At 42.6% G+C, this 16042-nt stretch overlaps 1 protein-coding gene across 1 annotated transcript in view; it reads left to right on the plus strand.

Moving 5' to 3' along the window:
• RGL1 (ral guanine nucleotide dissociation stimulator like 1) overlaps positions 1-16042 on the plus strand; it is a 53123-nt gene that overhangs the window by 22262 nt on the left and 14819 nt on the right. Inside the window, exons 4-6 of the mRNA XM_066556056.1 lie at positions 3336-3413; positions 11984-12168; positions 15665-15789. Of these exons, the coding sequence (XP_066412153.1) occupies positions 3336-3413; positions 11984-12168; positions 15665-15789 (388 nt within the window). The remainder of the gene's footprint in view (positions 1-3335; positions 3414-11983; positions 12169-15664; positions 15790-16042) is intronic.

Consider the following 16042-nt stretch of genomic DNA (forward strand, 5'->3'; position numbering starts at 1 on the left):
CCCTTCCAGCTTTTTACAGGTGAGCAGCTCCTTGGGAGAGAGGAGGAGGGAACAGCATCCACATCATTTGCAGGATATTTTATTTTGTAGGGACATAGTCACTGAAAAACCTCCTCCACAATGTATTTGTGGAAGCTGGGTTACCCTCAAGCCCAGTGCATTCACTTTCTGCTGGATTTGCTGTGGGTGCAGTGCTGCAGAATTGTCTGATGCATGTGTTAGACTTAAACAAACCCAGCTTACACAAAAGTCCTGGGACTCTTGGGAGAGCATCCTGGGAAATGTGCATGTCCTGTACCCTAAGAGTGTGGGGAAACCTGCTGGTCATTTGGTGCTGTCTGCAGAGCATCCTGTCCAAGCAGTGCAATGCTGACTGCATTTGGAGCAGGAAGCATTTATGGTGTCCAAAAGCAGGTCAGCTGCTGGAAATAAAAAAATGGATGCTGTGCTTTAGAGAAACTTCAGTTTTAGAAACAGTTTCAGAAATCTGGTTGTTGCATTTTTAAATTTTCTTTCCTCCAGGACTTAATGTTACCCTTTTGGTTTTGACAAAATTTGAGACAGAGGCCCTATTAAATTTTTTTTAGCCAGATTCAGCCTATAAAGGTTTTCTTTTAAGATAGATTAGAAGTCACTAGACAAAATCTTAAGCATAGATTGGTATGTTGAGAAGTGAGTGGGATGACTTGTGTTTCCAAAGCCATTTAGGAGTAATTTAACATCCACATCCCTTTAGCATTCATGAGAGTTTGGCATCCAAGTGCAGCAGACAGCTTTGGAAATCTGCCAAGCTTTTAACACTGTGCACTCTGATATTTTCTATTCTTTGGTACAAGGGGGCAGGGAGAGTTTAAAGGAAAATATCCTGGTGGCATTTGGATGTGAAGGCTTTCCATGGAAGTTCCTGGAGGGAAGGAGAGCAGCTCCTCCTGGCCCTGGATGTGGGGATACAGTGTGGTGCCTTTGGTATTCCCAGGGGGGTATTCCAAAGTGTGATGGAAGCCAGAGGTGGTGAGCTATCCACATGAGGTTAGAAGGAGGCCAAATTCCTCTCTTCCATAATGTATTTTGCCCTGATAAGTGTGTTCCTCAGAAGTGGAGCTGTGCTGTGCTTGGCACAGGGAAAGCAGCAACCAGTCCCTGTCTGGAGCAGTTTACAGAGGAGGGAATTGAGACTGTTTGGTGGGAGAGCTGGAGCTGGGGAATGACAGTGAAGAACAAGTTAGATTTATGTTTCCCATTCATTCCTTTTGCAGGAGGAGGGTCTGCTGCAGGGTAAATGGAAAGGACAGGAGGCAGAGGGGGAGTATTGAAGGAGTGGGTCCTACAGTAGCAGAGCCACACGTTTTGGGACAGCAGCTTTGTGGAGTTGGACTCACAGCTGTTCCTGTAGCATCTGTTATTTCAGCTCTTTCCTTTATATCAGGTGGCTGGTCTACTCAGCTAGAGAAGTGATTTCACTTCCATGACTCCATGTGTGTAGGAGTCAAACCACCTTATTTTTCCTGAGGATCTGGCCTTCCAAATTGCTTTTTTCAATGCTTACATGCTTATTTAGGGTTTTGTTTGGGGCTGTTGCAGAGACCACCTTTCCTATTATTTCTGAGTTACTCAGAGTATTTTCCTCCTTCCCTCTTAACAGAGAAGCAGGGATGCATTTTCCACTCTGTTTTCCAGTAATTAAACATTCAGTGTTACCCATTACATTCTGGTCTCATTTGCTTAGTCAGTTTGAGTGCAGTTTGTAACTTCCCAAATGCTAAGCAAGGCTGAAAAGTTCTGTGAGCTACAGGATCCTTTTGTTTCTCGTGTCTCTTTTTGTATGCAAAGCATTCCTACAAGGCTGGGCAGTGAAAGGCTCTTTGTCCGGGAGCTGGTGAGAACAGAGTGCTGGAAGGCTGCAGAAAGGCTGTTCCTCACATCACTTGTGTTGTTAACTCCTCCTAACCCGTATTTAATGACCTGTTGTTCATGGAGGGATGAGAGATAGGCAGAGGCTGTATCCTTCTCCAGTTTTGCACAGAAAATTGCCTGCTCTTTATTGCTGTCTTAAGGATTTCTGCTGTAAAACTCAGCTTGTGTCTCTAGTGGGATTTAAACACAAGTGCCTGATGTTCTGCAAAGACATATTTAATATTTCACTCAATAGTAGGACAGTGATGTTGGGACTCATCTCCATAAGTTTTCCTCCAAAAATTAACTGCAAATTTTGAAAACTGAATATAAAAATCTAATTTTTATTTTTAAAAAATTCCCTGGCAGGGGAAAAGTGCCTTTTGTCTACTGGCCAAGGTGTGTTCTAGGCATTTTATAGAGCAGATGGCAGTGGAGAGTGAAATCCTCTCCCTTTAACAACAGGTCTGTGATCCTTATATAGGAAGTCTTAGACCAATACTTGAGGGGAGCATAAAACTACCACCACTTCCATCCATTGAAATGTTTTTGGATGAGTTTGTGACAGTTCTGAACGAACCTTCAGGACACAGCTCACTGTTCTCTCTGATGTTACCAGGTTGTTGTAGCACAAGCACTTAAGGATGCACTTGTTTTAACTCTTCAGATTAATTGAGATGTGTAAACTTAAATGAATCAAATCAGCTTGTCTTATTCTGGACAGTGAGTAATCGTTCACCTTCATTAAACCTGCCTGGAGGGAGCCATGGGATTCCTCATGGGTAATTATGGAGCTGTATATCTGAAACAATGGGCACTCCTGCTGAAAATGAAGTGGATGATCCTGCCTGCAAGGCACAGGGTTGTGCCTTGTAGGTAAGAGATTTCCCTTTGGCACTGTTGGAGTTGTGCCCATGGCTCCCTCTTTTCCAGTGCTGTTTTCACAGCATCGTGGGCTTTTCTCACTGATATGGGGAGTTTGGGCACAAAGTCAGCACTTGCCACCTAGGAAACCTTGAGATAACACTTGGAGCTTTAGGAATGGCAGGTGCTAGAGACACAGGAGCTGTATTGGAGAAGGTGGTTGTGTCACAGTCTCTTTGCACACTGGAACGTACCCTGGGAAAGGATGGAGTGAAAACAGGCAGAAGGGTCTTGGAGCTGTGAGCAGAGACACTGTTTGGTTGATTCCTCCTGTGGGCAGGCTGCTTCATATAAATTTAAAAATTAGGCTGGATGATACTGGCTGTTTCTTTAGGATTTTTTCCCTCCTAAATGAAATAATCTTCAAGGTCCTTAATTCTGCCCACCTGTTAAGACTCCTTGTAGTTTGAGCTGGAAGTGCTTTGTAGTTGTTTATGGTAATTGTATATGAATGATGCTATTTGGGATTTTGCTTTTATTCACTAGAGTTTCTTGTAAACATCCATCTCCTTTTTCAGGTTTGGCAACCTGGAGACCTCAAGCCAAGGAGAAGTGGCAAACCTGAATTCCTTGGAATCTGAGATGGTACTCAGGGCGTAAGTATGGATTTGCACTGTGGAGCAAGCTCCAGACAGGGTTTGGTCTTGGAGGAGGATGCAAGCAGCAGAGCTGTTGTTTCTGTTGAAAATTCACAGCACTGTTTGCATGCTTAAACAAGCTTGTGGAAAGGCCAAATACACATTGTCTTGTAACATATCCAATAATACAATCCAGGCATCTTTTGCAGGGAAATTGTTTTGGAATTAAACATGAGATGAACACATCTAGGCCAACATTTTGCTGATTAAACAAACAAGGAGTGTTTGTTTCCTCTGCCTTATCTGTGGCAGTAAGTGGTTATTGCTTGAGAGTGATTTTTTTGTCATTACAGCAATGCCTGCAGAGCAAAGCTGAGGGTGACTCAGGCAACGTGTGTGCATAGATCTTTTCTGTTAGTACCCTCTGATTTACAGTGCTGCTTTTAGAGTGAAATTTAAATTCTGAGGTCACCCTCATTTGCAAAAGAAATAGCAAAGCCGTTTTGAACTGCAGTTTAAATGAGAAAAAGGTGGTTTGGCTATCCTCCTGGGGTTTTATCTTTAGACATTGGGTGTAAAATGTGCCTTAGGTCATCAGCATTTGTACTTTGACATCTGTGGTTTGCATGCACTGTGGTATGCATGGTTATATTTGATTACAGAATGAGGATGCTTGATTCTTGTCAGCATTACTGGTTTTCTGTTCCTCTTGCCCCATGGGACTTGACATAGGAGCTCAACCCTCAGTCTCTCCTGACTGGTAAAATGTTTTGCTCCCATTTTGCCATGAGAACTCCTCAAAGAACAGCTGGTAGTTAAAACTTGGTTAGAGGCACCAAGGAGGCAGCATTATGTCATGGGTAGAAGCTATAACAGTCAGTCAGTGGTTCCCACACTTCCATCCAGACTGAGCTCTAGGGTCTCTTCCAGCTTTGGATAAACCATTTGACATTCCCTGATCTCAGTCATAAAACATGAGCTAAAGCTGTACCCTTCCTGCAGAATAGCTGAAGGATTTATACTGGGGGTGAGGAATTAATTTCACCAGTATAAATCATGGTGGGATTAATCCCCCAGCTGCCTTTTTGTGGACCCAGAGGACTTTGTTGATGAGGTGGAGAGAAAAGGGGTGAAAGTAATCTTGATTCTACCTCTGTCACTTGGGCTTTGGGCAAAATGCATCAGTTTTTAGTTATACATGCAGGTGAGTGTGCAAGCAAATAGCATTTAGTAGGAGGGTGTTTGTTTTGGTTTGTTTCTTTCTTTGTTTGTTTTTAGTGGAAGTATTTTCCTCCTGGCACACATACAATATACCAGCCTTGTCAGGTGCTTCCTGCTGCATCTGTGCTTTCTTCCCTCCTGACACGTAACACCTTTGCACAGCCAGGGACAGACAAATGGATAAAGCCTGTGGGCTTGTTCCTGTGGTAGCTCAACTTCTGATGGATTTTCTGCCAGATTTTTCATCCATGTAGTTCAGAACAGCTGATTTTGATCCTTTGACCTTCATAAGATACCTTTTACACGTGAATTTGATATCTTTACTCAAATCCGTGTCTATAAAAAGTTCAACAATGAAGTCAAAAAGTTATTTGTCATGTATATGTACGTGTTTAAACAGATACCATATAAATATGAGTTCACTTTCCTTCCCTAAAAATTTCCACTGTAATTGCTTTCAGTTGCTCTGGCTTCTTGTCTTTTAGGTATGATTAGTGGTATCTGGAAGGTGTTTGGCTTTGTAGTCCTGTTGTGAAACGTGTACTTCTGGTAGTTCAGGTTTTCTCTTGTCTGGGATAATTCCAGTATAATTTCATTTGCCCTCTTTTCTCATGGAACAGAAACATGATATAATTGTGCTCTTGGTTTTATATGACTTGCAGAAAGAGGAGGAATCAGCAGTAGAGCCTTGTTGTTTCTTGCCATTAACTCTGTATTTCTCAGAGGAAAAATATCTCAAGGGGAAGCCTGTGGTCTGTGGCCAGAGACCTTCTGCACTCATCAGACTCCTGCTGTGGCAGCTCAGAGGCTTTAAAAAGCCAGTTGGGCCGTTAGAAGTAGGATGCAATTTAAAGCATTTCCACTGGTTTGACACAAAAAAAAAAGCTGCAGAAGTTGAGAACAACAAGAAGGAGAGTTTATGACTCCTTAAGTACCTCATGGAGCCTGAAAGAAGGAGGAGCAGCAAAAACTGAGGGTATGTGTGGAAGGAACATTGTCCTCTGTGGTGCACTGTAAGCCCACAGGTTTCAGCCTTTTACAGTGAAATTCTCTGTTGTTTTTGCACTTGTAGTGTAGAGCTGTCATTCATGTATTTTGAGGAGAATGCCTGATGTATGTGATGTATTTTGTAAAAAATTATGTGAATATTCCACACAGTGTTTATGTACCTGCTTCAGTGTTCAGAACCTGCAGATCCTAGAGTCGGGCTTGAGCACATTTTTGGCACAGCCTTGTTCGAGGGGCTTGTGGGAGCTTTAAGCCTGCCCTGCATTCCTGGATCCTGCAGTGATTCCAGGCTGCTGCAGTGATGTAGTTACTGACCTGAGATCACCTCGGCTGTGTTCAGAAACATGCCCTCCCAGGACCCCTTCTCCCAAGGGGATTTTCTCCTCTTCACTTGAACATCATTACTATCATTTCTTGGGCCGCTGGAGTGGTCAAAAAATTGTGTTTTTCAACAGGGATACGACTAATACGTGGTTTAAACAAAGGTACCATACTTTTCAAAATACCTTGGATCTTAGAGTTGTGAGTAAACTCATCAAAACCATGAAAAATTTTGTAAGCTTCAAACAACCTGGCTTTTTCATTCCCTATCAGGACCCACCTTAGCTTTTCATGTTCAGTAACTTGCTTTCCACACTTCTCACTACTTTCACTCAGTCAGACAGTTCATGATCACAAGTAACAAAGAATACAGTCCAGAAAAGGTCATATATTCCAGCTAAACATCTGAGTTAGATGGACTTCAGCCTGTGTTTCCAGAAATGTGATGCTGTGTCTCTTAATTGTCTGATAAGAGAGTTGAAAGGAGTAGCTTGTTTGACCCTCTACCTCCTATTAGTAATTTTTTTGTTCTTCATGTTATCATATCAACAAGATTGCCTTGTTCTGTGTCTCATGCTGCATGTTTTTGTGTCAAGGGGTGACAGACTTTCCTTCTCCTTGTAGGTTGTTGTTGTGTTTGGAGTCTTCTGTGTTCTCTGCATGGTTAGCTTAGGACTTCTGTTCACATTCAAAAAAACGTGTAACACACCAAGGTGTGTGACAGTTCAGAATAAAACCATATATACATTAAACACAAATAAATTATCAGCATGATAAATTGCATTAAGATTGCATTAAATTACATTAAATTGCATTAAGAGGGGTTAATAAAATTTAGTAAAATTTCTATGATAATTCAGTTGTGTTCTTTCCTTTTAAATGTCCTAGGGAAGACAGTGTTAATTTTGATTTCTGGGTAATCAGTCCACTTCTGGCAGATAGCTGCTCCCAAGCACAGGCTCCATGAATTTAGAGAGGTGATGTGTTAAAAGAGCAAGCACTGCTTTCTCCAAAGGCTGACACTGAAGACCAGGCTGAGGACTGGAACTGAGAAAGGAACATAAAGCCTTCCCAATCTAAAATATTGTAGCTGCTGGTACTTGCTGTGATTCAGTGGCTCTGCAGGATCCTGGGATGTCTCTGGGTCATGTGAGGGTCCCAAGCCAGGCCATGGCACTGGAATCCCTTCCTGTGACAAGCCTGTGACACCTGGGGAGCTGAGGTGGTACATCAGGGAGAGGTGCTGAGCTGTTAAAACACCAGTTTTAAAGATTTGTGTCAGTGCAGTTCCCAGAAGGGATTCATTCCTGGCCAGACACACAAAAAGCTATCCAGGCTGGCAGTCCAGGCTTGCCTGTGATGTTTGCATTTGGGGAAGCCTAATTTAAGGTCAACTGTATCTAGTTCCTTGGAGACCTGGCTCAAAAATACAGGATTATCTGCAGGAAAGGTTTTTTGAGAGGCAGACATGTTGCTGTGTTGGTCTGTGGACTTGGACCATGATTATTTGTTTGTTTGCTTTCCAGAGGTCTAACATTAGTAGTGCCATGAATCTTTGAGTAACAGCAAAAAGTCCTTTCAAGCTTCCTCTTGAACTACAAGGCTGTGGTTCCCTTCTGTTACCTTGATTTGCTGGTGTGGAGTCCATTGGTGGTGCTTTCCCTCAGATGGAAGACAGGTCACAGAAATGAATCAAAATTCATGGGGCTTTTTTGCTTGTCTTGAATGTCAGGTCATAGTTGCATCCACTTTATTATCAAAATGTGAAATTTCTTTGTTATTAAAACTTGGAATATGGCACAACTGAAAACCACAGACAAAGCACCTTGAAGCTAAACTGAAACCTTGTTTCATTCCACAGCATTTGGGGGAAATAGTTCAAATAGAGAAAATTAAGGAATTATTCAGTGACCACATGTCTTGCATGTTCACCTCTCCTCTTCTGTATTAAAATAAAATATCCAAAACCTTCAATGTAGTACCACAGCATTTGGAGTTTTTCATAGTGACAAGCAAACATTCTCCTCTGGCTTTTTGTGCATTGAGATCTTCCTGACCAAAACTTGATGTCTTTTGGTTCCTTCTGAACCAAACAGCCCCACTGGAAAACAATGTGCACAGTTACAGCACTGCAGAAGTAAAATGTCCTGAAACATTGTGCTGCAGCACAATAGACACCAAAGGAATGTGAGACAAATGGAAGAAAATTCACTGGAAGCTTCTGATGCCTGGGAAGTCCGTGGTGGGGAGCAGTTAAGATGCATTTGGGAAAGCAACAGTTATTCATTCCAGTAAAGCAAATTAAGCTCAAACAACATCAGAAACCAGTGTGGTTACATGAAAAGCAGAGTCAAACACAGGGCAGTGGGAGAATTATGAAAACAACCAGTACCAAGCAGAAAAGAATAATTAGAAAGAAAAATAATGATTGGTATCTCAATTAAAACAAAGAACAGCAAGCAGAGCTCTTCCCTTAGCAGTTTCACATGTGTCCCAACCAAAGTCTCCCATATGTTACTGAAAAAGGTTTTTCCAAATCAGACAGAGATGATAATTTGCTGGAGGTCATCAGGATGGTATTTATAAATAAACTGGGTGTGAGAAGCCACCATTAGGGCAGCCTTTTCTTGTGGTTTGCTTACATTTTACCCTTGATTTAACAAGCAAAACTGAGAAAATATGGGTGACTTAATTTAGTCTGTGTGAGCAAGTCTGAGACCTAATGCCTGGACAGTGGAGGAAAGGGAATAGCCATCTGTAATGAGTATTTTCTCAATGGACTTAAGTATGCATTTTGCAAATTATAGCTAGTTTTGTGCACATTCTTATGGAATGTCATAAGAAATTAATCATTTAACTTCTTTTTGCAACTGAGGTTCCCCTTATTCTCCTTAAGTGTTGAGATTCCCTTCTCATTCTTTAGAAATAATTGTGGTAGGAAGAATTAATTAATTAATTAATTAATTCTGTGATTCTCTGAAATGCTGTCTTTAATTCCTGTCAGATCCTGTCAGGACTGTTAGAGTTGTCTTCCCAGTAGAGACAAGGCCATGGAGAATTCCCATGTGGTGGGAGAATTCTCACCTCCACTGTGCCCTGCTGAGCTGACAGAGCTGTTGGACATGGAGATGCCACAGCCCTATGACCTGTGCAGCTCATGGGCAGAGGGAGGTGGGTGAGTTCTTGGTCCCAGTCTGTGAACAACAGGCTCAGATACACTTCTCCACCTACCTGGATAGGTTTTGATACTGAAACCTTCAGAGATGGGCTCCAATCAAAGTTGGTGTGGAAATTAGATGACTTTCTGATAGGTGTGAAACTTGAAAGCATTGCTCAGCAGAGCAATGGAGTCTGTGGCCAGCAGCACAGGAGTTAAGCATTGAAAGGTTTTTTTTGTATGGGCAGGAAAGGAAAAATTTATAGCTCGTAATCAACCCATGAAAAATGTAGTCTGTAGTGTTTCTTTCCCGTCTGAGCTCTTGGAAGGCCCCTGTTCCTATCTGAGTCTGTTGAGTATGGAGAGTTTCTTTGCAAGGGCAGCAAATATAAAGCTACTGCAAGATATGGGCAAGTGTCCAGTCCATTTGTGGAAAGCTGCATTATTCCCTGGCACTCCAGTAGAACAGCTGGGCAGCAGGAGATCACTAGGCACAGTGTACCTCTTCTCTCTTTCCCATTTCCCCTCTTGACTGAAATGATTTTGCTGGCAAATTCAGTGTCTGTAACAGCTGTGAACTCTTCACCCTGCTCTAGGAGACTGTATCTGTCTTAAACTCTGTTTATTGTTCAGTTTAAGAAAGTGGCCACCAACCAAGCCTCTGGAAACTGAGCTTAGTGTAGAGAGTGTGAACAATATTAGTACAAAAACTTGCCCTGGGGAGAGGCTCCTCCTTCCAAATCATAGCTGAATTGGTCAGTGGTTGTAGGAATAGAACACCTAGCCTGGCTTTTGGTTTTGGGACCACTGTGGTGATGGTTTGTGATGTGGGTGGGGCAGAGGAGCACAGAGCAGGAGGAAATGCACTATCTGGGCATGGAGTGAGGCACAGTGTTCCCTGCCTGTGGGGGGAATGAGAGGGAAATGCTGTGGGCATAGGAGAGAGGTGTTTGTGACTGTTGGTGCTCTGTGACAGCATTCTGGGTGTGTGTGGGGCTAGAGGGGACAACTGAAACTGGGAAGGGTGGTGGCAGAGCCTGGGAGCATCACTGGGAGCATCTGCCTGGTGTGGTCTTTCCTGGCCTTGGGATGTGGAGCTGGTCTGGCACTGCTGGCTGTGCCACAGCTTGCAGTGAAACCTGAAATCCAGAACATGTTTGCATGTTAATTTTAGATTGTAGATACTTTTCATAGCTGTGAAATCGTAATTCCAGCATTTCTCCTGTCAGCAAGCCTAACCAAAGGATGTTACCAACAGATTTTCAAATACTTTAACTGAAAATTCAAAGTTGCCACATTATCAGAACAAGAAGGGAAATAAAAACAGACTTAAATGGATGCAAGTTGTATGAAATCTGTCTGGTATTAAAAGTTAATTGAGTTTTGAGGAAAACTTACACAATTCAGATGAGACACAGAGAGTAAGAGAAACTCTCTTTTCTCTTTCTTAACTATTGGTTTATTTTGGATGCTGCTGAGCAGCTGAGTTAACCAGAGACTCCTCTGGTTTCCCAGCTTGCAGCAGGAATGTGCCAGTATTTGTACACAGCTCCAGTGGAGAGTTTCCTGTGCTGGAAGAGACTTGAGATACAGAAATGGCTTGGAGACATGGAAAGTTCAGTGCCTTTTTTCAGGAAGTTTAGGTGTTTACTGTGCCTTTTATTCTGAAATAAGGAGCTTAAAGTTTTAAGAAAAGTTGGTTTTTTGGTTTTTTTGGTAGTAATTTTCTGTTGTTGCTACACTGAGTTGAAAATTGTCAACAACATTGCAAATTATGTCTGGAAAACCATAGCTTAAATTGCCTTATTTTCTTACAAAATCCTGTTGAAATGATGATAAATCCCTGCAAATGTAGGATCTAAAGGCATTCCCACAAACATATATTGTGCAGTATCTAAGTACCAATCTAATAGCTGGGTGTGGATGAACACCTGCCTAGATCAGGAAAAGCAAACAAACAGATCACTTCCCCCTCCTCCCCGCTTCAGGCAGCATGGAAACCCCACTGAGTCATCAGCTCTGCTTTCCTTCATCCCCCTCAGTCTGTGGAAGGATTGTCCATGGGCTGGTGTTCTTTTAGCTGCATGTACTAACAAAGTCTGGGATAACTTCCCTGAGCAAGATCCAGTGGTCCTTAAGCATCCTTTCCCTGCTCTGCCAGCATGAGCAGGACACCCTTTTTGCCTGCTGTAATTTGACAGCCCCTGCTTGCTTTGTGCTGAAGTTGAAGTGAAGACCCTGCTGGTAGATCTTCAGTCACTAAGATTAGCAGGACCACTGTGTCTCCTGTGGCTCAGCTCTCTGGGCACTCCCAGCTGGCTCTGGCACAGGCTGGCTCGTGCTGCAGCGAGGGTTTTACCCTCCCAGATGAGGCAATCCCACTCACTGTGTGTGCCTGGGGGGGTTAGGTTTGGGATTTTCTCCTTTCCTCCATGAGAGCCTCAGTTTCATGAGCAGGCAGGCTTTGTACCAAGGCTGTAGATAAGGAGGAACACAGTGTGTTGGGATTTGCAGCTCCAGTATGATTCCCCAGACTCTGCAGCTGGTGAAAGGCCCCAGAGGAAGCATTTGATTTAGCATTTCCACTGGGAAGGAGCCATGAATACCTTGTTTCCTCCCTGCTATTTTCCCACAACGTCCCAGGGAGTGGTTATGGAGCAAACATTGACCTTATCCCAGTGGCCCAAGACGGAATGAAGAAATTCTGTGGTGCTGTTGATGGTGTGTGTAATGTCTGGTGCTTGTTAAACATGGCTGTGGTACAGCTCAGCACAGATACTTCAGGTGGGCTGTGAATGGCTCACGTGCTTGTGGTTCTGGTGGGTGCAGGTACACTCAGTTCCAGCTGGATGCAAGCAGTGTGTTCTCTGTTTCCTTGCAGTGAAATAGCATCAGTCTTACGGGCCTGGCTCGATCAGTGCTCGGAGGATTTCAGGGAGCCCCCTGACTACATGTGTTTGCTGAAGTTGCTGCATTACCTGAAGAACAATATGCCCAATTCTGACATGGAGAGTAGGGTGCAGAACCTCTTGAAGCAGTTTCAGAACCAAGAAGTAGAAGCTGTTGGTGAGTTACCATTCCCTTCTCTCTTTCTGTCCTCCCTGCCTGTAAGATGCCCCAGGGATTTATGTGCAGTACATTTCACCACCTCTCATGCTTATTAATAATATTGTGAGGCTCACCAGTGACCTTTGTCTTGTTTTTTAAAAGGAAACCCAGCCTGTGTTTGAGGCTGCAGGCTGTGTGAGGGATGAAATAGTTTTACATGTGAGGTGCCTATGTCTGTTCATCCTGGACTGGCTTGGGAAATCCAATACTTCTCAAATATTTAGCCAAAGCTTTGAGATTGCTGCAGCAGCCAAGTGGTTAATTGTCAGCACTTCCCATGTCACTGAGTTAAAACACACAGCTACTCTCTAGCTGGGCTTCTCACTTAACCTACCCCCCCCAAAAAAAACCCCAAACAAACAAAAAACAGAGTACAGAGCTGTGACAAAATACAGCTTGAGTCACAACTTTGTCCTGCAGCTTTTCTTCCTAGTTACCATCTTGTCTAAGGAAGTGCCTGTGGGTGTTTTTTCCTATTGGAGTGGCTGGCTGCTGGTATCCAAGGACAGAGGAAAATCTTACGTTATTGGGGGTCACAGTGTGCTGGAACAATGGTGAACTGTAGTCACACAAACCTGACACATCCCCATATCCTGGTCAGAAAACTTCCTGTGCCAGAGCTGGGGAGGGAGGAGAGCTCACACAGGGTGTGAATGAGAACTGGAATCAACTTCCACCTTTGGTAGAGGGGTCAGAGAGAATAATTCATGCCCTAAATGATAAAGGAAATGCCAGAAAAAAACCCCACTTTCATTACATGAAAGTCACGTCTGCCGGATGCTCCAGAAATACCCTGTCAATGCATAATACTGTGAAATGCCAAAATAACTCAGTCATGAACAGGAAAAGGAGGAATGCCCAGAGCCCAGGCCTTTACTGAGCACAGGTAAGGAACAGGATGGCTCAGATGTTGCTCGTGCTGATGTTTCCTGGGTTGGGTTCCCCCAGCTCAAACAAAGAAAGAGACATGGAGACATGCAAAGTTCAGTATTTTTTTCAGGAAGTTTAGGTGTTAGTTGTGCCTTTTATTCTGAAATAAGGAGCTTAAAGTTTTAAGAAAAGTGGTTTTTTTTTTTTAGTAATTTTCTATCGTTGCTACACTGAGTTGAAAATTGTCAACAACATTGCAAATTATGTCTGGAAAACCATAGCTTAAAATGTCTTATTTTCTTACAAAATCCTGTTGAAATGATGATAAATCCCTGCAAATGTAGGATCTAAAGGCATTCCCATAAGCATATATTGTGCAGTATCTAAGTACCAATCTAATAGCTGGGTGTGGATGAACACCTGCATAGATCAGGAAAAGCAAACAAACAGATCACTTCCCTCAGAAAGAGGGAAAGAAAACTCATGAGAACTGTATTTGAGTTCATGTGTTCTTCAGAGTCAACAGAAGTTCCCAGCAGCCCTGCTTCTGCATTTGTTTCCTCAAGTGACAGCTGAAAACATTCTTTTTTGAGTCATAGGTAGGCCAGTAGGAATGATAACATTTTCCCAATTGTGGCAGAATAGAGATTACTTATTAGAGTAAAATAAGAGGAGGACAATGAAATTAAGCTGTGGGATTTGCAAAAAAGAGTTTTAGGATTGCCTTACTTTCATCAGAGCTCCATCTTTGTACATTTTCTTTCAAAATCCCTGATACATTTTCTGCAATCTTTGTTGATAAGTACTGTCCCAAAGCATTCCTGCTGGGTTCTGAATTTTGAAATTTGGGCTCTAATCCTACAGCTTGATTTGGGTAATCAAACCTCTGTTCTTTGCTGCCATCAGCCATGCCAGTAGATTAGATTGCAGTACCAGACAGGAAGATAAAAGCTGCTTCTGGCCTCAATTCTTGCAGGTTGAGCAAGCAAAACAAGGAGAGGCAGAGGTTGCAGGGTCAGGAGGGGCACGTGCTTGCTCTCAGTGCAGTCAAGAGCCAGTCAGACTTTGAGAGGGCTGAGTGGATCAGAGGGGTCCTAAGATGATGATGAGATACTTGAGTTCAAGGGGATTCCAGCTTGTTGGAGAGCAGGGAAAAGACTGCTTATATGTCTATGAAGGAGAAAAAGAGGGGTGAAAAAAGAAAAGGAAAATTTACACTGCGCTTCAGGACCTCATTTTAAGCATGTTGTGAAGTTTTGGGTAGGGCTGCAGCTCAGTGGTGAGGATTTCCAGTTGAATTTCAAGAGCCAAAAGGAAAAGGAGGTTTTACAAAGCCAAAAGGAGTGAGATTCTTGTAGCAGTCCAGTCCATTTAATTATGCAAATTGTTACAAAACAGCCATGGAAAAGTAGCCAAGAACAGAGGTCTCCATTTACCCCACTGAGCTCTGCCAATAAACTGTGCAGTTCAAATGTACAGATGGAAATCAGCTTGTAGACATAACTTGTTACATCAAAACTGTAGCAATTTACATTGGTGATTATGTTCTGTTAATTACTGGAGGAAGGAACAATGAAGTATTTTGAAAAACAGTGATTCTCTATCACATTATCTGTTGTTGTTGCTTTAATGCTCTGCTTTAACTGGGTATGAAGTCTTGCATAACACTCTTTGTTTTTGTAAATGAAATCTCACCAGTAGTAAACTCATTACTTTGGTTGTTAGTCTTCAGCAAGTCCCTATTTTCTTCTCCCTCCCGATGGAGTTACTGTTGCCTTACAGTAAAAAGAATTAGGATTTATTTTCAGGGAGTTTCTGTTTCTTCCTCCTCTACCATGGGAAACAAGGGATATTTCTTGGTGTTTGAATTTTTGGTTCCCAACTTCTGGGAGCCAAAAGGTGACAAGGCAGCAGCTGTGGAACTCTCTCCTTTCTGCACTGGCTCAGGTGCCTCAGTGAGGACAGTTCTGCTCTCACCTCCTCTCTGCTGCCCAGATTTAGAAGATTTAGAAGAACCATTCAGCAGAATATTGTAGGTGCTCACTGTATTCCATTTCCTGGGAAAAATTCCCTGAGAGAAAAGGTGAAGGCTGCTGGAATAAACTCTCTTCAGTACAGCCCATGTAGCCACAAAGGGTACCGGAAATCTGGTGTCTTCTTTTATTTCTGGATAGAAGAGCATTCCTAATGCAGTATTTTGGGGATATAACTGCAGCCTCATGTCTTTGTAGTTTGATTTTTTTTTTTCAGATTATAAATACTGAAAAATAGATTAACAAAACAGTGGGATATCAGTAAGGAATTTTTGTTGGGGTGGTGGTGATGCCTTTTCTTTCAGAAGAATAGTTAGCAAATGGGTCAAGCCACTTTTCTAAGATTTGTTCTGTTTCTTTTTACTCCATCTTTTCTTTGCTAGTTTAATCTTCCGGTCATTTTTCTCACTCCAGTGGCACAGTGGGGCCATTACATCAGGCAGGCCCCTTAGGCATTCTGCTGTAATACAGTGATGTTGCAAAATAAACACCTGCTTTGATTCATTGTTTGCTGTATAAATTCACTGAGTGGTGTTTTCCATCCTGGCCAGATGGGTTCTGTAGCACTTCCTCCAGTGACCTGGTTGATGGAGAGGAACTGGAGAGCAGCAATCCAGAAGAATTCTCCTCTTTTCAAGACCACGTTGTGGCAGAACAGTTGACATACATGGATGTGGTATGTAGAGTATTGCATATAATACAACTTTATAAAATAAAACATATTTTTTTGTAAGTTACATTGCTTTAAGTGTAGAGTTCCAGAACAGGACTGCTGCTGGGACACAGAACACAGCTCTGTGGTTATCCCAGAGGTTTCAGTCTTTGAGTTTTTCCCTTCTGTCATTTTGAAGGTTTTTTTGATTTTGTTTTTTGTTTTGTTTTGGTTTTTTATGTGTAGCCTCTTTTGCAAAAGTTACTGGCACTGATAA

The sequence above is a fragment of the Molothrus aeneus genome, chromosome 9, assembly GCF_037042795.1.
Source record: "Molothrus aeneus isolate 106 chromosome 9, BPBGC_Maene_1.0, whole genome shotgun sequence".
Lineage (NCBI taxonomy): Eukaryota > Metazoa > Chordata > Aves > Passeriformes > Icteridae > Molothrus > Molothrus aeneus.